This window comes from Microcebus murinus, chromosome 6, assembly GCF_040939455.1.
Source record: "Microcebus murinus isolate Inina chromosome 6, M.murinus_Inina_mat1.0, whole genome shotgun sequence".
Lineage (NCBI taxonomy): Eukaryota > Metazoa > Chordata > Mammalia > Primates > Cheirogaleidae > Microcebus > Microcebus murinus.
In genome coordinates, this window is record NC_134109.1 from 27,515,740 (window position 1) to 27,537,600 (window position 21,861).

A 21,861-nucleotide genomic window follows, 5' to 3' on the forward strand; every position below is an offset into this window, starting at 1 on the left:
AGGTTTTTTTTTTTTTTTTTTTTTTTTTTTGAGACAGAGTCTCACTTTGTTGTCCAGGCTAGAGTGAGTGCCGTGGCATCAGCCTAGCTCACAGCAACCTCAAACTCCTGGGCTCAAGCGATCCTCCTGCCTCAGCCTCCCGAGTAGCTGGGACTACAGGCATGTGCCACCATGCCCGGCTAATTTTTTTTATATATATATCAGTTGGCCAATTAGTTTCTTTCTATTTATAGTAGAGACGGGGTCTCGCTCTTGCTCAGGCTGGTTTTGAACTCCTGACCTTGAGCAATCCGCCCGCCTCGGCCTCCCAAGAGCTAGGATTACAGGCGTGAGCCACAGCGCCCGGCCTTTTTTTTTTTTTTTTTTTTTTGAGACAGAATCTCACTGTGTTGCCCAGACTAGAGTGAGTGCCATGGCATCAGCCTAGCTCACAGCAATCTCAAACTCCTGGGCTCAAGCAATCCTTCTGTCTCAGCCTCCCAAGTAGCTGGGACTACAGGCATGCACCACCATGCCCGGCTAATTTTTTCTATATATATTTTTAGTTGGCCAATTAATTTCTTTCTATTTTTGGTAGAGACGGGGGTCTCGCTCTTGCTTAGGCTGGTTTCGAACTCCTGGCCTTAAGCGATCTGCCCATCTCGGCCTCACCAGAGTGCTGGGATTACAGGTGTGAGCCACCGCTCCCGGTCTTATTTTCACAGTTGAGACCATACTTTACACCAAATTTGGTATCGGAGCAATACTTCTTAAAATTTTACAGTAATATACAGTACCGAGGGTCCGGGGACAGTAATGCTACCAAATACCAAACCAGGACATTTTTGAAAGTGAAAGGCAACAAGAGTTATAAACCTAGATTACCCTAGAGAGAGGTGAGGCTGCTTGCCTTAAAACTTTAGTTGGCTTAATTTTTCAAATATTGCCTCCTTACATGTGCGTTTGTTTGGTTTTCAAAGTAACAAACATATACTTGGCAAATTATGCTTGGGAGTAAGTTAGGCTCTTATCCTCTATAAGAACCACTCAGTTCTTTACTCTTCAGCAAAGTCTTCCTTTTCCCCATCTTGAGTGGGATGCCCTTCTGTGGTTTCGGGGCACTGGTTCTCAATACTGGAGGAGTGGGGCAAAACCAGGATTTTGTCTTCCCCACCACCTGCGACATTTGGCATGCCTGGAGATATTTTTGGTTGGCACAGCTGGGTCAGGGGGAGTGCTACTGGCATCTAGTGGGTAGAGGCCTAGTGAGGATGGAACTTTGACCCTTTTTTGCCCAAAAAATTTCCCTTCCAAGGGGGCCTGGTGAGTCACACCAACAAATGATAAAAACTAATTAAACAGGTTTTTATGATGTTGTTTATTTCCCAACCTGATTCCACTATAGTATCACATGGAAGACAGAAGACCTTTAAACATTCTTTTCAGCAGATTCCTGGGCTTTTGGACAAAATCTAACTCTTTCAACCAATTGTCAACTAAAGAATCCCTAAATCCACCTATAACTTGCAAGCCATCACTTCAAGATGTCCTGCCCTTTTTAGGCCAAACCAATCTATGCCCTCCACATATTGATTTATTATTCTACCTGTAATTCCTATCTCCCTGAAAATGTATAAAAATCAAACTGTAACCCAGCCACAGCGAGTCCACTTGCTCAAGGCTTCTTGGACATGGTTCTGGGTCCTGGTCCTCAAATTTGGCTCAGAATAAACCTTAAATTATTTTACAGAGTTTGTCTTCTTTTTCGTTAACACTGTGATACAGTATCCTACAATGCATAGGAAAGCCTCCCCAACAAAGAATCATTAGGCCCCAAAACTTAAAGGTGCTAAAGTTGAGAAACCCCGCTCTAGGGTGTCTTTATAGCACTTCATAAAGACAACTGTAATTTTTAACTGGTTGCCCTTCCCTGTTAGACTGCAAGCTCCACGAAAACAGGTGATACGTGTGTTGTCGAGTGTTTGGCATGCAGTTGACAACAAGGATTGAAGGAAGGTGGGAAGGTCCATGCAGATTCAAATTTAGGGCTCTGTGAGATCAGGCTGCTTGTTTTCTTGAATCATTTCCCACCTGTCTTTGGGCACTGTAATCAGTCAGTTGATAAGCATTTTATTCATTCAACATTTTAAAATTTAAGCACTTACTATGCACTAGCAGTATTCTTGGTACTGGGAATACAGCAATGAGTGGTGCAGGGTATCTAATGAAGTTGACTCTTACGAGGGGGAAGACAATAAGTAAGGAAATGATTTCATATAGTGATAAATATGAAGAATACAAAAGTGTAATACAGGCCGGGCGTGGTGGGTCACGCCTGTAATCCTAGCTCTCTGTGAGGCCGAGGCGGGCGGATTGCTCAAGGTCAGGAGTTCAAAACCAGCCTGAGCAAGAGCGAGACCCCGTCTCTACTGTAAGTAGAAAGAAATTAATTGGCCAACTGATATATATATAAAAAAAAATTAGCCGGGCATGGTGGCGCATACCTGTAGTCCCAGCTACTCGGGAGGCTGAGGCAGGAGGATCGCTTGAGCCCAGGAGTGTGAGGTTGCTGTGAGCGAGGCTGATGCCACGGCACTCACTCTAGCCTGGACAACAAAGCGAGACTCTGTCTCAAAAAAAAAAAAAAAAAAGTAATCCAAAAGTGTAATACAATAGGGAACGATGGGGCAGGACGGCATATACTAGGTAGGGTGAGCAGGTGACATTTCAAATAATTTTGAGTAAAAGCCAGCCATGGAAAGTTCTAGGATAGGGGGAAGAGTGATCCAAGGGGACACAACTGCAACTGCAAAGACAGTGAGGCTGAAACTCTGCTGCAGTGAAAAAAACCTGAAGACCAGAGGGAGACCGATCACGTACGCCATGGAAACATTTCCGTTTTATTCTGACTGCGATCGGAAGCCTAATTTATATTTTTAAAAGATCACGCTGGCCTCTCTGGAAGGATGTATGAAACATCTACTATATTCAGAATCTAAAATGCTTGTCATAAAATAATTACATCCCCAACTATCTCTTGTCAAGGGGGAACCTCCCAGATCCAGACGGGGGCGCTCTAGCAGCCAGTCAGCCAAATGAACTCTCGACACTCATTGGTACTTTTAGAGAAGTCTGTCGCTTCCGGGAGCCGCCGCGCCGCCCAGCGCCTTCCTCTCTAGCCGTCGCCGTCTCTATGGTCGCCGGGGCCCCACCCCTTCTGCGGCGGCGGCGCGCTCCTCGGACTCTGCCCTGAGCTGATCTCGGGGCCGCCGGGCTCTGGTGTCAGTCGGATCCCTGGTCATGGTGGTCCGGGGGCCTGCGCCCAGAGCTGGCGCCAGGTGAGAGGGCGGCTGAGGAGGAGGGCCAGGGTGCGGGGCGAGGGCCGGCAGCAGGAGCTCAGGGCTGTGGGGAAGGAGGGGGCTCCCCTGCCCTCGGCGCCTGGTCTGCCGCCCTGGAGCCCGCGCTCCGCTCCGGCGGCGTCTGAGCGAAGGAGGAGCCCCGAAGGGGCGCCCACCCTCCCCTCGGGTCCGAGGCTGCTCTGCTCCGGCCGCTGCCCCGGCCAGTCTTCGTGGAGACTTGTGCCGTCCCCTGCCCCTTGGGTGTGGGACCGTCTTCCTCGCAAATGGCTCTTTTTTTTTTTTGGAGCCTCCTGTGCACAGAATTGAGTTGATGATCCTTCTCAGTTCTCGGTCCCTTGCGGACCAATGCAAAGCCCCTTTTTTATTTTGTCTTCTTCACTTCGTTCCTCTTTTCAATCCCGTTTCATTCCCCTTCTCAGACACCTACTCTGTTGTATTAAATAAGCATCTTTACATCTTGCATAATTTTGTGTATGTTACCTTGAAAAATAGAGTGGTTTTGAATTCTTATATGTAACATGCTGTGATTAAAAAAAAAAAACACATTTTTCTCAACATTGTGTTTTTGAGATCATCTATGGTATGTAGTAATCTCGTTTTCATTTCCGAATGCTTCGTGGTGCTACCCCATGTGCATAGACCACGTCTTACTGATTCATTCCCCTAGGGATGGATACCTAGATGGTTTCTGATATTAATATTTTAACCACCACAAGCCATACTGCAATGAATATTCTGACAGTTGTCTCCTTGTGGATATTGATGCTTTTCTCTGAGTTAATCAACCTCAGGGTGCTAGGTCATATCTAATTTTGCTAGATAGTTCTTTGGAATGTGCACACCAGTTTATATTTTCCAACAGTGGTGCATAAAGATTCCTGTTTCCCCGATATTCCCTCAAGGTTTGGTAATGTTTGGTTTTGTAATGGTTATTAGTCTGGTGGGTGTAAGGTAGTCTCCCATTGTGTTCATTTTCATGTATTTGTTAGGCATGTGAGTTTCCCCCTTTGTGAATTGCCTGTTTATATCCTGTTCCACTTTTCTATGGATTTCCTATCTTCCTGGCTTGCAGGAATTCTTTTATGCTCTAGATCTTAATTCCTAGTTGGTCTTACACTCTGCAAATACCTCCTCCAAGTGCTTTAATCTATGGCACTGTGGTGAACAAAAATATTTAATTCTAATTAAATTCATCAGTTTTCCCCTTCATAGTTTTTTAAGGTCTTTTATCTTGGTGAAGTTTTTTTTTCTGTTTCTTTCCTTCTATTAACTTAATAGAGTTACTTTTCACATTTAGATTTTTAATTCATTTGTAGTTTTTTAAGTTTATTGTAAATGGTTGGAGGTAATGACCTAATATTTTTATACCATTGTCAATTAATAACTAATTAATTAAAACTAGAAAAGCTGTGTAGCATAGTTAAGAATACAGATTCTTGGAGCCAGGCTGCCTATGTTTAAGCCCTAACTAAGGCTTCTACTTGCCAAGTGGATGACAGGATAAGTTACTTAACCTCTTTTTGCCTCCCTCAAATTGGAGAATTTGTCTCCAAATCTTAGGGTCGTGACAGTTAAACTAATTGTTGCAAATACATTATGTATTTGTACATGCAAATGTATTAGTTGAACTAATGTATTAATTCGTGCAATGAATTAATGAACAAATGTTCATGAATACATGAACAAATGTATTAATACATGCAAATCTTGGAAACTCTTGGAATCATAGTAGGACATAGTACATGCTTAGTAAGTGTTGGCAATTATTAATATATCCTTTCTTGTGACATAACCTGTGTTGTGTGCCTATGTAAACATAGGTGTTTGTTTTGTTTTTCTGTTCATTTGGTTCTTTTGTTCTTGTGTTAATACTATGTTACTATTCCAGCCCTGTAATATAATCTGTTTTAATAACCTAATGGTTTGAATCTGTCTTCTATTCTTCACAATCGTCCCAAGCAATTAAATTCCTCAGAGAAGTCCTGCTTTTAATTGTTGTTACATTGAATGTATAGACTACTTTTGTTAGAAATGAGGTCTTTATAACGGTGAGTCCTGCCACCTCTATTTAGGTCATCTTTCACATCCTATAACAGAGCTTTCCATTTTTCCTCCAAAATGTCTTATACATTCTTTTTTAAAGTTATTTTTTATTGTTGTGAGACTGAGTCTTGCTCTCTTGCTCAGGTTAGAGTACTGTGGCGTCAGCCTAGCTCATAGCAACCCCCAATTCGTACGCTCAAGCAGTCCTCCTGCCTCAGCTTCCCAAGGTGCACGCCACCATTCCTGGCTAAATTTTTCTATTTTTAGTACAGACAAGGTCTCACTGTTGCTCAGGCTGGTCTGGAACTCCTGACCTCAAGTTATCCTCCCACCTTGGCCTCCCAGAGTGCTAAGATTACAGGTGTGAGCCACTGTGCCAACTCTTTTAAAGTTAATTCCTGTATATTTTATTGTTTTTCTATATATTTCTTACTTTTATAAATAATATCTCATTTTCTTTATATTTTCTAGTTGATTATTGCTGGTATAGATGAACATTATTAATATTTGTATGTTAATCTTATACCTAGTGACATTGCTGAACTCTGTTTATTTCCAACGGCTTGTCTATTATTACTGAAAGGTGCAGTCTTGCAAAAATAACAGGAAAATACCTCATCTCACAATTTCCTCAGTAACAGTTAAAGATCAATCCTATGAGTTCTCCCACTAACAGGCACCCTGCAGGAGTTCTGTTTTGCACAACTTCTGAAAAGAGCTGATTGGACAGAAAAGAGATATAAATCTCTCTCTTTCAAATTTGTTTTTTGAGAATCTGCTTTTACAGAGTTCCTGAGTAAACAGCAGGAGGAGATCTAGGCCTCAACCATATCTAAGGGCAAAGTCACATCTTCCATAATAATCCCTTCTCCAAGGAAAGGCAATGTTGGACATCTTGCTGCTGCTTTTGTTATCAACCATCACTGTTTTTTTCTCTTCCTCCCCCTTAAAATCAGCAAGCCACTTGGCCTCAGGGCTGTCATCTACATTCTCTTTCTTTAGGATTCCAGGCCATCTCCCTGCTCTCTTCCTTGCCCCTGCTCTAAAATAAATTCTTTTACTTTTATATATCTTAATCTCTGTTTGAGAAATCTTTCTCCACCTGTGCCATGAGCACCTACTAGGCTTTCCACCCTAACAGCTAGCACCACACTCTAACCAACTGAGCTAACCAGCCACCCGAGTTTGTGTATTGAGTTGCTTGTGTTTCCTGTGTAAATGATCACATCATCTGCAAATAATGACAATTTGGTCTCTTCTTTTTCAATTCTTTTCCCTCGTTTCTTTTTCTTGCTTTATTGCTTTAGCCTGGACCTGAACATCCTTAAAATCCTACGATGGCATTGTGGTCTTGTTTGTGACCATAAAGAGGATGTAGCAAAGGTTATTCATTAACCATGTTTTTTGCTGTGGGTTTTTGGTAAATAATCAGTTTATCAATTTAAAGAATTTCCTTTCTATCCCTAGTCTCTTCCTAGCCCAGCATCTTCAGCATTCGTAAACCATTCTTTCTGCACGGCCTGCACCCTCTACAGAACAATGCAGATAAGCTTGATAACTGCTCTCCAAGGCTTACCTGCCCTCTCGGGCATCTCTCTGCTTCTCCAATTCCTCTTTAGGCCTAGGTTAGATCTGCAATTTCTCCAGCGGTTCCTACAGATACAGAAGGTTTTATTTCCCTCTTGGTCATCACAGAATGCTTTGATGTTCCTGACCCTTCTGTGTGTGACCCTACTGGGTAAGTGAGCAAGCCAAGGCTGTAAGGGGGAGGCAAGCCCTAGTTTGGGGCCCCTTTCCTTCCCTCTGGGGGTGTCAAGGCAGGGACTCCCTCATTCTTTTTACCCCTCACCACTGATTTCTTACTCCTCTCCCTCCTCCCAGAACAACTGGTGATCTACCAGGTTGGCTTGATCCCCAGTCAGTACTATGGGGTCCTGGGAAACAAAGACTTGGATGGGTTTAAGACCCTGTCATTCTTGGCTGTCATGCTCATCGTTCTCAACTCCACGGTAAGGTCTTCCCCTCTCTGTGTGTGTCTCTCCCTCTCCAGTCTGACTGGAATGCCTGGTGGGTCTTAGCCTCCAGGAAGCAGGAACCAAGCTGTGAATGTGTGTTTTCTCCCTTTTCCGAGAACTAAAGGGATGGTTGCCATGAAAGTCAGAATGCTAGGCAGGCCACTGGTCTTGCTATTGGTCCACTTGGAACCTATTCCTCAGATGTTCCAAGCTCCCAGGGCTAGGCTGTGGGGTTTTGGTTAATTCAGCATTTATTGGAAATGATCATTGTCCCTTCCATTCCCAGAACTCTTACTTTGTAGAGCTCAGAACACTTTGAAACTGCATTCAAAGCCAGGTGCAGTGGTGCAACCCTGTAGTCCCAGCTACTTAGGAGGCTGAGACAGGAAAATTGCTTGAGCCCAGGAGTTCGAGTCCAGTCTGGGCAACACAGCAAGATCACATCTCTTAAACAAAAACTGGGATCAGCAGCCAGAACTGCTGCTCACCCTCCGGGGTGAGCTGAGGCTGGGACTCTGCCTGGCACCATGTCATACCTCCCAACCTTTGCAACTTTCTGCAGAATGACCTCCTTCCTCCAGCCCTTGTTCAATACACTAAAGCCAGCTCATTTTTCAAGATGTCTCCATAGTCACCTCTTTCAAGTCATCGTCAGCTCTCTCCTTCATGTTTCCTCCACCAAACTCTGCCTTTTCTCTGTACTTACTCCTTGAGTTTACCTCTGCTGTGACACTCCTCACACCCTTATAATTGTTTCGTGGCTAGACTGTGAGTGAGTGCATTGTTTCCCTAGTGCTTAGCACATAGGTGCTGGGGAAATGGTAAATGATGAGATTCAGGGCTTTGCCAGAACTCAAACCTAACCTATCAAGCTGTGCTGCCTGTTTTTAGGGGAAGCCACTTCCTGTCATACTGTGGCCACTTTTGTTGGATCTTCAGTCAGTAAAACCTATGTGTCAGAACTCGGTTCCAAGCTTAGGCGGCAGAGGAGTAAGAACAAATGGAATAGGCAGGATGGTCTCCAATCTCTAGTCGCTCATGTAGAAATGTAGAAAGTGGCTTGAGGGGCTTGCCTTGGTACGCCCTCCAATATTTGGAGAAGGAATGAATACATAAGTGAATGAGGAAGGAAAAGGGAAAAGTCCCATGAGTTGACACTTTAAACAAGAAAAGTGCTGATATGACTCAAGGGACATCATTTTTAAAAAATTGAAAGTGCTGAGTGGACAGAGAGTGATCAGAGTCAGAGCGGGCTGGGCTGGTCAGCAGAGCTTTGAGCTGGTCGGCCAGCCCTGGGCTGTGAGCCAAGACTCTCAGGAAGCCATCTCTCCCCACCCTTCCCCTTGCCGCCCCTCTGCACAGCTGAAGAGCTTTGACCAGTTCACCTGCAACCTGCTGTATGTGAGCTGGAGGAAGGACCTCACTGAGCACCTCCACCGCCTCTACTTCCGGGGCCGCGTGTACTACACCCTCAACGTGCTGCAGGACGACATCGATAACCCGTAGGGGCCCCCTCTTAGTCCTTGCTGCCCTCTGCATGGTCCTTTGCTTCTGGCTTAGCCTTGGAGAGTCCTGCGGCAGACCCCATGGAGATCATCTAATGGACGTTTGCAGATGTCGCTGCCCGGAGCTGCGAGGAGGGTGCTCTGCAGAGGACCCCTGGACAGGCGACAGGGCTGAGAATAGGGAGCTAAAAAGAAAAGGCCTCAGCCAGGCGCAGTGGCTCACGTCTATAATCCTAGCACTCTGGGAGGCCAAGGTGGGAGGATCACTCAAGGTCAGGAGTTCAAAACCAGCCTGAGCAAGAGCAAGACCCCCATCTCTACTAAAAATAGAAAGAAGTTAGCTAGACAACTAAAAATATATAGAAAAATCAGCTGGGCATGGTGGTGCATGCCTATAGTCCCAGCTACTTGGGAGGCTGAGGCAGAAGGATTGCCTGAGCCCAGGAGTTTGAGGTGCTGTGAGCTACGCTGATGCCATGGCACTCTAACCTGGGCAGCAGAGGGAGACTCTGTCTCAAAAAAAAAGAAGAGGCCTGCCAGGCACAGTGACGCACACCTGTAGTCCCAGCACCTCAGGATGGTGAGGCAAGAGGATCACATAAGCCCAGGAGTAATGCAGTATGATCACATCTGCGGATAGCCACTGTATTCCAGCCTGGGCAACATAGCAAGACCTCATCTCTTTAAAAAAAAAAAAAAAAAAAAAAAAAAGAGGCCAGGAGCAGCTCCCTTTTGTCCATTTCACATTTCATAATCTGGGCTTCCAAATAAGGTACCCTCTAGTATCCTTCCTATAAAACCAGCTCTTAGATTTTCAGCAGTAAAAAAAATTAGTGCTATCTGGGACTTAGTCTAGGGTTTAAGTCCCCTTCTATCCGCTCCCAGCTTATAGCTGTTAAATTCACTAAGCCCCAGGTTCTGCTTCTGTAAAATGAGGATGATAATAGTTCCTGTCTCAAAGGATGCAGTGAGCATGAAATAATGTCATCCGTGCAGTGCACGTGTACAGTGCCTGACACACAGCAAGTGTTCTAATGTAAGTTAGCTTTTGTTGTTTTACAGGTGAGGGAACAGGCCCAGAGATTGCAAGTGACTTGCCCAAGGTCATGTCTCATTGGGACTAGGGGTCAGTGTGGCCCTGGGGGTGAGATGGGACATATGGGGTCTTTCCTTCACACTCATCCCCTCCCTACTCACCACCCTCCCAGCGGGTACTTTGCTGCCTAGGTGACCTTTCCCAGCTCAAGCTGAGCTTCACAGCAAAGATTCTCCATAGGCTGCTGCTGCTTAACTTCTAGGCCTCTTCCTGGTGGCTCAGCCCCTGTGACACTGTCACAGCCAGGTGGCTAACATTGGCCAGGGCCAGGCTCGTGTAGGAGGAATTGGAGAGGATTGAAATAAAGGGGTCGGTTTTCCTGACCATCCAAGAAAGCAGCTCAGCTACCCTCAAGTTTTTCTCTGGCTCTGCCCAGAGCTGCTTTAGGCCCCTGAGTGTTGGACCTCTCAGTTCCCAGTTTTTCTGAGGGGTGAACTGAGGCACCCTAAAGTGGAACTCTCTAGAACCCTATATAAAGGCCCTCAGGGTTTAGTTGCCTGTAGGAAACCAGTTTGTCTGGGTCCATCTTCCCACTGAGAGGCAAGGTGGGGAGAAGGGGTCATGTGGAGCTGCCTTGGCGCCCTCCACCCTTCGAGCCCAGCTACTCTGTGTCACTGGCTCCAGGGACCAACGCATCAGCCAGGATGTGGAGCGGTTCTGCCGGCAGCTCAGCAGCATGGCCAGCAAGCTGATCATCTCCCCCTTCACCCTCATCTACTACACTTACCAGTGCTTCCAGAGGTGAGGTCTCCTCTTCCCGGGGTCCCTCTGCCTCCCCGGCCTGGCGTGTCCCCAGAGGTCCCTTAGCTCTCCCAGGCCTGGTCCAGGAGAGGCTTGGCTTCCGTCCTGCCCCCTCCCCGTGGGGAGTCTCCCTATCTGCCTGCTCGGGCCCCTGCCCTCGGCTCGGCCCTGTGTGCCACAGTGTCACAGGGATGCTGGCGCTCGGATGGCTCACACCAGGTGTCAGATGCCCCCTCGCAGGAGCAGAGGGCTCGTGGGGCTGCCAGGCTGATCGGGGCCTACCCTAGACGGGGTAGGAGTTGGGGCAGAGGCCTGTGGGGACGGTGACCCCTGAACCCTCTCCCTGCCTCTCTGCTTTCAGCACAGGCTGGCTCGGGCCCGTGAGCATCTTCGGGTATTTCCTCCTGGGCACCGTGGTGAACAAAACCTTGATGGGGCCCATTGTGGCGAAGCTGGTGCAGCAGGAGAAGCTGGAGGGGGATTTTAGGTGTGTTCTCCTTGCTTGAGGCTTCTGGGCTGGGCAGTATGGTTGAGGGATGGGATCTGCAGTAAGACGGCCTAAGTTCGCATCCCGGCTCTGCCAGTAACTAGCTATGGGATATTGGGCAAGGTTCTCATCTCTAAAGTGGGGGTGGTACTGTGCCTACTGAGAGAATTATGAGGATTAATGAGATCACCCCTGGGAAGGGCTGCGGCCAGTGTCTGGTTGGTCATCATTGTCCTCCCTCGGCCTTTTCACATGCTCTGGTCTAACCACCCCGTCTTGGGTCTCTTGGGCCTGGCAGCAGAAGGATCCAGCCCCTACTCCAAGCTTCCTGGTCCCCTCCTTCAGGCGGGGCCCTGGGAGGAGGAGGTGTGTGGGCAGGAATGCCCCTGACCTCTGCCCTGTCTCTGCAGAGCTCCTGCCGGCCCCACCCAGGCTCTGGGCTGTGCCACCTCTGACAGTCCAGGGAGGGGTGGAGGCAGCCAGGGTTTGAGGTGGAGCTGGGCTCCCCTCTGTCTGGGGGCTCTTGTTGATCCAGGGATCTGACCAAAGGGGGCCAGTACTGCCTGCCCATTGTCAGCACACGTTTCCCTTTGCCCTGCCCAGGTTCAAGCACATGCAGATTCGGGTGAATGCTGAGCCTGCTGCTTTCTACAGGTGAGTCGGGAGGAGGCAGTTCTGCTCTGCGCTGAGAGAGGAAGAGGAAAGACAAATTTATAACCCTACCACCACCTCTGAGCTCGGGGGCCAAGTGTTGTTGCACTTGGCTGTGACCCTCTCCCTGTACCTCCCACTGTCCTTGACTATGTCATCCTCAGGTCCAGGTGGTTCCTCACAGCTTTAGTGTTAGTGGCCTGGTCTGCAGCTGTCAGGGAATAAAATGAGTGAATACTTCATCATCTTGCTGGCGACTGCATCAAGGCATCGCCTCTGCCTCTGTTTTTCCATCTGTAAAATAGATTTCTTTTCTTTTCTTTTTTGAGACAGAGTCTCGCTTTGTTGCCCAGGCTAGAGTGAGTGCCGTGGTGTCAGCCTAGCTCACAGCAACCTCAAACTCCTGGGCTCAAGCAATCCTCCTGCCTCAGCCTCCCGAGTAGCTGGGACTACAGGCATGCGCCACCATGCCTGGCTAATTTTTTCTCTCTATATTAGTTGGCCAATTAATTTATTTCTATTTATAGTAGAGACAGGTCTTGCTCTTGCTCAGGCTGGTTTTGAACTCCTGACCTCGAGCAATCCGCCCGCCTCTGCCTCCAAGAGTGCTAGGATTACAGGTGTGAGCCACCGTGCCCGGCCTAAAATAGCTTTCTTGCCAGTGTCTGACGTCCAAGGCGGATCCCGTGTGTAGCCTGAGAGGTAATGGGGGCCTCTCAGGCTGTCGGCGCCAGGTGTCTGGTCGCCTGACTGCAGCGTTGTGAAATCCCATCCCTTCCCTCTGGGGCCAGGGCAGGTCTCTGCGCTCTGTCTCATGCGATTGGATTGATAGCGCAGGCCCCAAGAGTCCTGGTTAAGAACTGGAAGTTGCTCCTTGGATCACCTGTGCTTGGGGTGGATCTAATAGCCCCGGGACCTTTGCTTTCTGCCGGTCTCTGCTGCAGTTTGCAGCCTCCGCCACTAGGGGGCAGCAAGAACACGAGGAAGCTGCGCTGGGGCTGGGTTGTGGGGCGGGTGGGGCCGGCGTGTGGCCACAGAGTGCTTTTGGATTCTGCTGGTTGGCCTGGGCAGGTTGGTTATTAGAGCTCCAGATGGGTTTTTCTGTGGCCTCTGTGTGCAGAATCTGAAATGTCCCCTTGCTCCTCTTGCCACTGTTTCTGCCTGGAGAATTTCTGCCTATCCTTGAAAGTCCAGGTCACCTCTGGGAGCCTTCCAAGACCCTGCTAGTGGTCAAGGCCGTTTGTTGCTGTAGCCCTGAGGATGCATTTAACACTCCCTATTCCAGGTGAAGGATGCAGTATGCTTGCCTGCCCTCTGCTCTGGGAGCTCCTCAGGGACAGGGATTATTTTATCCACCCTTTTATTGCATTAGCTAATTAGTGCAGAACCTGGCACATAGGGGCTGCTCCGTGTATATTTATTTGATAATAGAAGCTATCTACAAGGACCCCTCATGTGCCTGGCACTTTACATTCAGGAACTCTTAATTCTTCTATTCAGTACATAGGTATTATTAGCTCCATTTTACAGATGAAAAAACTGAGGCTCAGAGGCTTAAGGTAGCCTCCTGTGTCACCTCGCTAATAACTGGCCAGAGCCAGGATTTGAACCAGGCCTGTCCAAGTCTAGAGTTGGTGTTCTTTTCACAGACAGTACCAGAAGGAATGACTAAAGCAAGGTGTGGCTGCTAGTGGCAGACAGCGTCTGAGGCCCAGATCCCGTGGGTGGGCTGGGTCCCTACAGGACAGTAAGATGAGGGGTGGGTCCCCCAGTCTGGCTGACCCTCTCCAGGCCCTGTGGACATCCCGGCCTTTCTTGCCAGAGCTGGGCACGTGGAGCACACGAGGACGGACCGCAGGCTGCAGAGACTCCTTCAGACACAGAGGGAGCTGATGTCCAGGGAGCTCTGGCTGTACAGTAGGCAGGGGCCAGGAGGGGAGCCGCGGGGGCGGAATGGTTCACTTCCCTTCCCATACCTCTCTGCTTTGTGCGCGCACTGCTGAATTCGGTCTGATGAAGGAATCAAGCAGGGGAGCTGTTGCCTCTGTCTCGAGTGTCCCCAGGATAACAAGGATCCAGGGAGAGCATGGCCCTGCTTGCCTTCCTGCTCTCCACCCTGGGGGTGGCATCCCCGGCAGGGCACAGGAACGGTTCCCGGGTGTCTTACGCAGTCTGTCTCCTACAGTTGGTGTCAACACCTTTGACTATCTGGGCAGTATCCTGAGTTACGTTGTCATTGCGATCCCCATTTTCAGTGGGGTCTATGGAGACCTGAGTCCCACAGAGCTTAGCACCCTGGTCAGCAAGGTGAGAATCACACCTAGTGAGCCCTCATGCGGTCCCCTCCGTGCTCTGGCCCAGTTCCTGGGGCCCTGGAGCTGAGGCCCGTGTGACCGCCGTCCGTCCCGTGCAGAATGCCTTCGTGAGCATCTACCTCATCAGCTGCTTCAGCCGGCTCATCGACCTCTCCACCACGGTCTCGGACGTGGCTGGGTACACGCACAGGTGAGGCTGCGTCCCGCCTCTCTGGCTCCTGAGCCAGGTGTGTGCCGCAGCTGAATGGATTCACCGGGGGAGAGAAACACCATACCAGTGGGCGTGATGAGATAGTAAAAGGGGCTTTGCCTTTACCTGAGTCCCCCAGACCTTGCCTCAGGTTTTCACTTCTTGCCCAGGATTGGGGAGCTTCAGGAGACCCTGCTGGACATGTCCTTGAAGTCACAGGACTGTGAGACCCTGGGCGACAGCGAGTGGTGCTTGGACAAGTGAGTAGTGGGCTGGCAGGGGAGAGCAGGGGCTGCGGGCGGAGTGGCCGGGGTGCGGGCTCTGGAATCGCCCTGCCCCTTTGCAGCGGGGCAGCACAGTTGGGAGGGGTAAAGGGAAGACATCCACCCCCTGTGCCAGGCACCCTACGAGCGTTCACAGTCACACTGCCCTTGTGGCATTTACATCATCTCCCCACCGATGGAAGCAAAGTGCACACCTGCCCGGGCCCAGATAACAAAACCAAAATCTGGATGGTGTCTCTCCTCTTCCTTTCCTTCCTCCTTCCACCCAGCCCTGCCACCCACCCCTTTCTTGGGGCATGTCTACCCGTCCTCTCTTCACCTGCCTCGCTCAGACCCAGAGATTCTTTATGCAGCTACCTTTGTGGCTCTGTAACATTTCTGGCCTTCCTGTGTGTTCAGGATTTGTTTCATCTCACTTTTCTTGGGCAAATTACTTAACTATTGTATGTCTCAGTTTCTTCATCTCTAGAAAGGCAGTATGAATGGAACCTTCCTCTTAGGGTTGTTATGAGAATTGGATGCCGTAGTCCGGGACAGTGCTTGGACAGTAGTGTGTAGAAGCTTTCAGAATAGAATCAATCTGAATCCAGGGCCTACGCTCAGCTCTCTCTTCTTAGGAACTAAGGTCTTAACCATTGTTGCCCCTGTGCACAGTTCAGGCTCCCTGTACTGGTGAGCCCAGAGGCTGAGTTGAGGGTGCAGGGACTGTAGGAAACCAGAGTTGCTGTGCTTGGGGGGGAGACAGGCATCCATGGAGAGCCAGAAACCCACACTGTTTATTAATAGCCACTCCCATTTTTATTAGTAGTACCTTATTCATGCTATGATGCCCTGGAGACCACCAACATTAGGATTGGGCGCATGCAGCTCTGTGACCTGGGCAGTTACTTAGCCCCCTGACTCTTAGTCTCATCTTTTGCCAGGTGAGGATAATCTTTGTTTGGTGGGCGTTAAGACTGATTAAGATCAGACACGTATGGGGCTGGGTACAGAGAAAATGCCCCATCCCCACCCCATGTTAATGTGCTCAGGCTGCCAGGACAAGATACCATAGGCTGTTGGCTTAAAGAACAGAAATGTAGGCCAGGTGTGGCAGCTCATGCCTGTAATCCTGGCACTCTGGGAGGCCGAGGTGGGTGGATCGTTTGAGCCCAGGAGTTCAAGACCAGCCTGAGCAAGAGCGAGACCCTGTCTCTGCTAAAAAAAAAATAGAAGGAAATTAGCTGGACAACTAAAAGTATATATATAAAATTAGCCTGGCATGGTGGCGCATGTAGTCCCTGTTGTCCCAGCTACTTGGGAGACTGAGGTAGGAGGATTGTTTTAGCCCAGGAGTTTGAGGTTGCTGTGAGCTAGATTGATGCCATGGCACTCTAGCCCAGGCAACAGAGTGAGACTTTGTCTCAAAAAAAAAGAACAGGAATTTATTTTCTCACAGTTCTGGAGGCTAGAAGTCCAAGGTCAAGTTGTCAGCAGAGTTGGTGTCTTCTGAGGCCTCTCCCTTGGCTTGCAGACAGCTGCCTTCTTGTTTTGCCTCATGTAGCCTTTTCTCTGTGATGCCCCTTGGGAGTCTCCCTCTTCTTAAAAGGGCATCAGTCATATTGGCTTAGGGTCCTATCTTGATAGCCTCATTTAACATCATCATCTCCTCTTTAAAGACCTCATCTTCAAATGCAGTGACACTCTGAGGTACTGGGAGTTGGGAGTTGAATGTGTGAATTTGGGGGGACACAATTCAGCCCATAACAACCCCCGATCCAGAGGCAATGGCTCCAAGGGGAAGTACCTTGCCCATGACAGTACTGACGCTGCTGCCTTCCCACGTCCCCTCCCTCCCCGACCCAGGGCCCCGGGGTGGCCGGCAGCACAGCCAGCAGACACAGCTTTCCTCCTTGAGCGGGTCTCCATCTCGACCCCCTCCTCCGACAAGCCCCTAATCAAGGATCTGAGCCTGAAGATCTCCGAGGGGCAGAGCCTGCTCATCATGGGCAACACAGGCACCGGCAAGACCTCCCTGCTGCGGGCCCTGGGCGGCCTGTGGGCGAGCACAGGCGGTGAGAGCCGGGCCCCCCTGCCTCTGGCCCAGCCTGGGCCCCGGGGGTGGGGTGAGGCCGGGCCGGTGGCGGAATCCAGCCTCGCGTGTTGGGGAGAGAGGGCGAGAGGCAGAGAAGAGAGCAGTGCCTCTCTGGGAGCTCAAGGCCACATCTCTGTGGGCTCTGCAGGCTCGGTGCGGATGCTCACGGACTTTGGGCCCCACGGGGTGCTGTTCCTGCCACAGAAGCCGTTCTTCACTGACGGGACCCTTCGGGAGCAGGTCAGCCTGGTGCGGGGGCCGCCTCTCCCTCCCCACCCCCGCCCACTCACAGCTGGGACCTCAGGCAGCGTAACAGTCTCAGGCCCTGGGGATGTATGGGGCTGAAGGTGGGGTGGTGCAGCGGCCGGTGCCTGGGAGCTCCCCGGCTCCCAGGACGTTTGCTCGGCGCTGGTGGAGCCCATGTGCTCGGAGCAGCTCCCGAGGCAGGTCCGTGTGGGGCCGCAGGCTGCCTCACACATGAGCACCGAGGTTGGATTGTGACCCCCTGCCCTCAGGAGGCTACAGACTCCACCCACACACACTTCTGAGGGTTACAGTGACCCTGCCCTGCTGTGCGGGGGCCTGAGCCTCTCCCACTGGATCCAGGCGTTTCCTTGTCCCCCAGGGCGGAGAGGAGCCTGGCCTCGCTGGTGGCTCCCGTGGTCTGAGGGAGGCAGGCTGCGTGCAGCTCCTTCTCGTGCCAGCCCTCCTAGGCCTTTGTGGCTTTTGTTTTCTCAGGTGATATATCCCCTGAAGGAAATCTACCCGGACTCAGGTGAGCTGGGCCTCTTTGGGTCGTGTCCTCTCCTCCCATCTCAGTTGTCCCGGCTCTGCCTGACCGTGGCCGCCTCCCCTATGCCCTTTGGGAGAGGCCCCCGCAAGTTTCAGGCGGGGCCTCCTTTGACCGTCTGCTATTTTGGGCTCTGTACCCCTACCTCATCTCATTCTGTCTTCCCCGCCTTGAGGGTGTCCTTGAGGAAGGACACCCATCGGGGCAAGGGAAGTGGTCACTTCTTTCACCTGGCCCTTCCTTTATCATGTGCTGTGACCTGTCACTTAGCCCAGCGTTCCAGGCCCCCACCCCTGCCGGGCTGTGCGTCCCGGCGTCCCCCGTGTGTCCCGGCAGCCAGAGCTGACTTGTTGAAGGCTTCTCTGTTTCGCAGGTTCTACGGATGACGAGAGGATCATGAGGTTCTTGGAACTGGCGGGCCTGGTAAGTGGGGGAAGGGACCCCAGGACTCAAGCCCACCTGGGAGCACGAGCCACAGGTGGCCCTACTGCCTCTGAGCCCAGGACTGGAAGTCTGAGCCTGGGGCGGGGAGTGGGCATATAAATTGACAGTGGGGTGGGGGGTAAGGGCAATATATGTAAACTAAACATTTGTACCCCCATAATATGCTGATTTTTTTTAAAATGTAAAAAAATTTGACAGTGGGAGCTGTTGTCCAGGTATGGGCAGTAAGGGGGTGTGCTCTCTTTACAGAATTTTGCAACAATAATAAAGCTAAGTCAGTCTGCCTTTTATTGTCACCATGCCCCAGCACGTCCAAGCAGTGTCACTGAGAGAATATTCCTCTGTCTGGGGCACATTATTCCCATGACCCCCACCTTGGTTTGCCACTGGGGCGTGTATTTGTCCCAGAGGCGTGTGTGTGGTGGGGACTGAGGGAGGCTCCCCAGGATGGCAGGAAGCAGGGATGGGCTGTTTCACCAACCCTGTGCCCTCCGGGTCTGTTACAGTCCAGCTTGGTGGCAAGGACAGACGGTCTGGACCAGCAGGTCGATTGGAACTGGTAAGGATAGGGCTCAGGTGCTCCAGAGCCAGGTCCCTCATGAAAACAGTGGGTCCCAGGGGCCCTGCCAAAGGGTGGGACAGCTCCTGACTCCAAGGTCCAGGCATTTGGCTGGTCCGTCAGGCGCAAGTTTAGTGCCCTGGGGAGCGGGGTTTTCCTCACCTGGACACCGTGGCTGTGGTTGAAAGGGGAAAGGCTTCTGTCTGTCCTGGGGCCCGTCTCTGTGCAGAGAGAACCTCTTCCTGCCCAGACCCATTCTAGACAAAAGCCAAGCTATATCCTCCTTTCCTCAGGTATGATGTCCTGTCCCCAGGGGAGATGCAGCGGCTCTCCTTTGCCAGGCTCTTCTACCTGCAGCCGAAGTACGCAGGTGAGGTCCCTCCCCGCCCCCTTGTTGACACACATGCCGGACACCCCGTGTGTGCGCAGGTGTAGCAGTGTATGTTGGCAGGCACCCAGGCTCACCTGTGCATGGCTGGGCATTCTGTGCCCCTGCCGGAAAGGACAGCAGGGCCCTGCCCACGAGGAGCCGTCTTGGCATGCCCCAAGCAGTCGTGGCTACGTGGCACTGCCGACCCATAGCTTTCTGCCAGGGTAGCAGCTGGGGCCAGGGGCCAGCCTTGAGAGGGCTGTGATTTACAGTCCTCAGGCTCTGCCATCCTGTGAGCGGGCACACCCACACCACGCCCCCGCTGCGCCTGGCAGAGGATGGCCGCTCCTCTCCCTGAGGCGGGCTCCTGGAAGCAGAGCAGCCTTCAGCCTCCCCCAGGGACCTGGGGGTGAGCAGGGGTCAGAGGAGAAGCAGAGGGGAGCAGGGAGCAGGACTGTGATCGCTTCCTGCCGTGTTCTGCCCGCAGTGCTCGATGAAGCCACCAGTGCCCTGACAGAGGAGGCGGAGAGCGAGTTCTACCGCATCGGCCAGCAGCTGGGGATGACGTTCATCAGTGTGGGACATCGGCCCAGCCTTGAGAAGGTACCTGTGTGCTCCAGGATGGCCAAAGGAGGAGGAAGAACCCAAAGGCTGGGCCTGGGTGGGCCCAGAGGTCCCTCAAATTGTGATGCAAGGGTGGCACAGAGAAGAGGGTGGCCTCCTGCTCTGCTGGCCAGGGCAGCCTCATCTCTGTATGGTGGGGGTGTCTTACAGTTTCATTCCTGGGTTCTGAAACTCTATGGAGAAGGAAGATGGGAATTGACCAGAATCAAAAGGGAATGAAGCCAAGGATGTGCACGGCCACTGGAAGGAGAGCCGCGCTCCAGGCCCGTGGGCAGTCGCCAGGCGAGACCAGGAGGACTGCTGCGAGAAGGAACAGGCCCGGTTGGCCATGCACGGCCTGTGCAGGACTGCCTCGGTGGGCTCAGCCCAGGTGTGGGCCTCCGTGAGGGACACCGGACCTCCCCAGGGCTCCTCCTGCCACCCAGCCAGAGCTTCCATATGCTTGAAGTGCTGATCACTTACAAATTACTTCAGATTGTGTTTGCTAAAGAGAAATCTAACAGTATTGGATCTGTAAGAAATGAAGGGTCAGGGTGGAAAAAGTATTGGATTTGGAGACAAGAGATCTAGAAATCTTTTACTATTAAATTAGTTAAATTTTGCAATAATACATTTTTAACTTTAATTAACTGTCCATTTAAATTTTATCACTTTTTTAAAAAGAAAAGTTAAACATTAAAAAAAAATTGGCGGGAAGTACAGGATGGGCAAAAACCTACCTGACGGGTACAGTGAATGCTGTCTGGGTGGTGGGCAACCACCCAGACTCACAACCCTGACTCAGCGTAAGAAAAGTGATCTGTGTAACCAGAAACATTTGTACCCATGTATATTTGAAATAATAAAAATATATATTTTTTTGCCTTTTTCTCAGTCTTCTCTATTATGGATTGATCTTTTTTATTGGATCTCCAGCCTTGTATTTGAGTGCTTGGAGGGAAGGGGCAGCGCCCTCCGGTGCTGGAATCTTCTGCCCATGGTTTTTCACTTCCCACTACATCTCCCTTTTCATTTGTCAGCATTGTGTAGTTAGTGCCTGAGCCACGAACCTCGAAGGCCCTCTGCTGTCTGAACTCACGTGGAAATAAATCTCTTTCCCCTTACCAGCTCAAATAAGGTTGGGATTTAAAAAAAATAGTCTATATTAGGGAACAACAATGAATTAACCAGACAAAACTCAAAGCACAAAGCATGAAGGAAAAGTTATTGTGCCCGAACTCCTTACTCTAGAGCAGGCATCCTCAAACTATGGCCTGCAGGCCGCATGTGGGTGTTTTTGCCCGTTTTTTTTTTTTAATTTTTTTTTTTTTTTGAGATAGAGTCTCAATTTGTTGCCCAGGCTAGAGTGAGTGCTGTGGTGTCAGCCTAGTTCACAGCAATCTCAAACTCCTGGACTCAAACAATCCTGCCTCAGCCTCCCGAGTAGCTGGGACTACAGGCATATACCACCATGCCCGGCTAATTATTTTTCTATATATTTTAGTTGACCAATTAATTTCTTTCTATTTATAGTAGAGACAGGGTCTCACTCTTGCTCAGGCTGGTTTCGAACTCCTGAGCTCGAGCAATCTGCCTGCCTCGGCCTCAGAATGCTAGGATTACAGGCGTGAGCCATCGTGCCTGGCCTGCCTGTTTGTTTTTTTACTTCAAAATAAGATATGTGCAGTATGCATAGGAATTTGTTCATAGTTTTTTTTAAACTATGGTCCAGCCCTCCAATGGTCTGAGGGACAGTGAACTGGCCCCCTGTTTAAAAAGTTTGAGGACCCCTGCTCTAAAGCAACATTCCCCAAAGCGCACTTGTCTACATAGCACCTTTATGATTTCCGCCAGGTTTCTCTACTTATACTGCTTCTTAATAGTCATAAAAAACTAACTCACCTTTTTCATTTAAATGCATTTAAAAAAATTTTACACTTGACATAAATAGAAGGTAACTGTAAAAGTAAATACAGTGAAAACCAAACAGCTATTAGGTTGCAGCTAGACGCAGTTGCAAAGACGGTGCGTCTGAGACTTGCTCTCTCTGTGCAAAAGGGAGGTTGGGAGATATGAGCGAGGAGTTAGACATTCTAGCACCCAACTGGGATTTTTCTGCTTAATAGAATTAGAAAGATGGCATGAGAGTTGTACTTCTCCACTGTAAGATTTGAGATTATCGTAATGCCTTCTTGGTACCACTTAAAAAGCTTTCTTCATCCTTACTGACTCCTAATCCTTTTTCAAAGTGCTGCTGCTCGCAGATTATTTTAAAGGACCAGATTCGTTCCTAACCCAGGGTCTTTGCATTTGCTATTCCCCTCTGCCTCTGACAGGTTCCCAGAGCTGTTTCTGC

The 21,861-nt window shown here is 50.1% G+C and overlaps 1 protein-coding gene across 2 annotated transcripts; it reads left to right on the plus strand.

Moving 5' to 3' along the window:
* Positions 1-3,156: 3,156 nt before the first annotated feature.
* ABCD4 (ATP binding cassette subfamily D member 4) lies at positions 3,157-20,394 on the plus strand. Of its 2 annotated transcripts, XM_012741955.3 has the most exons (19): positions 3,157-3,317; positions 7,001-7,119; positions 7,263-7,390; positions 8,759-8,898; positions 10,622-10,738; positions 11,100-11,225; positions 11,829-11,879; positions 13,699-13,793; positions 14,062-14,183; positions 14,290-14,381; positions 14,552-14,641; positions 16,511-16,719; positions 16,888-16,979; positions 17,478-17,514; positions 17,903-17,952; positions 18,480-18,532; positions 18,826-18,902; positions 19,390-19,505; positions 19,677-20,394. In XM_012741955.3, exons 1-19 carry the CDS (start codon positions 3,280-3,282, stop codon positions 19,743-19,745), a joined length of 1,821 nt encoding a protein of 606 aa, XP_012597409.1. In that variant the 5' UTR covers positions 3,157-3,279; the 3' UTR covers positions 19,746-20,394. The 2 variants fall into 2 exon arrangements, with proteins under 2 accessions (XP_012597409.1, XP_075859981.1); XM_076003866.1 differs by lacking the exons at positions 7,001-7,119; positions 7,263-7,390.
* The last annotated feature ends 1,467 nt before the right edge of the window (positions 20,395-21,861 follow it).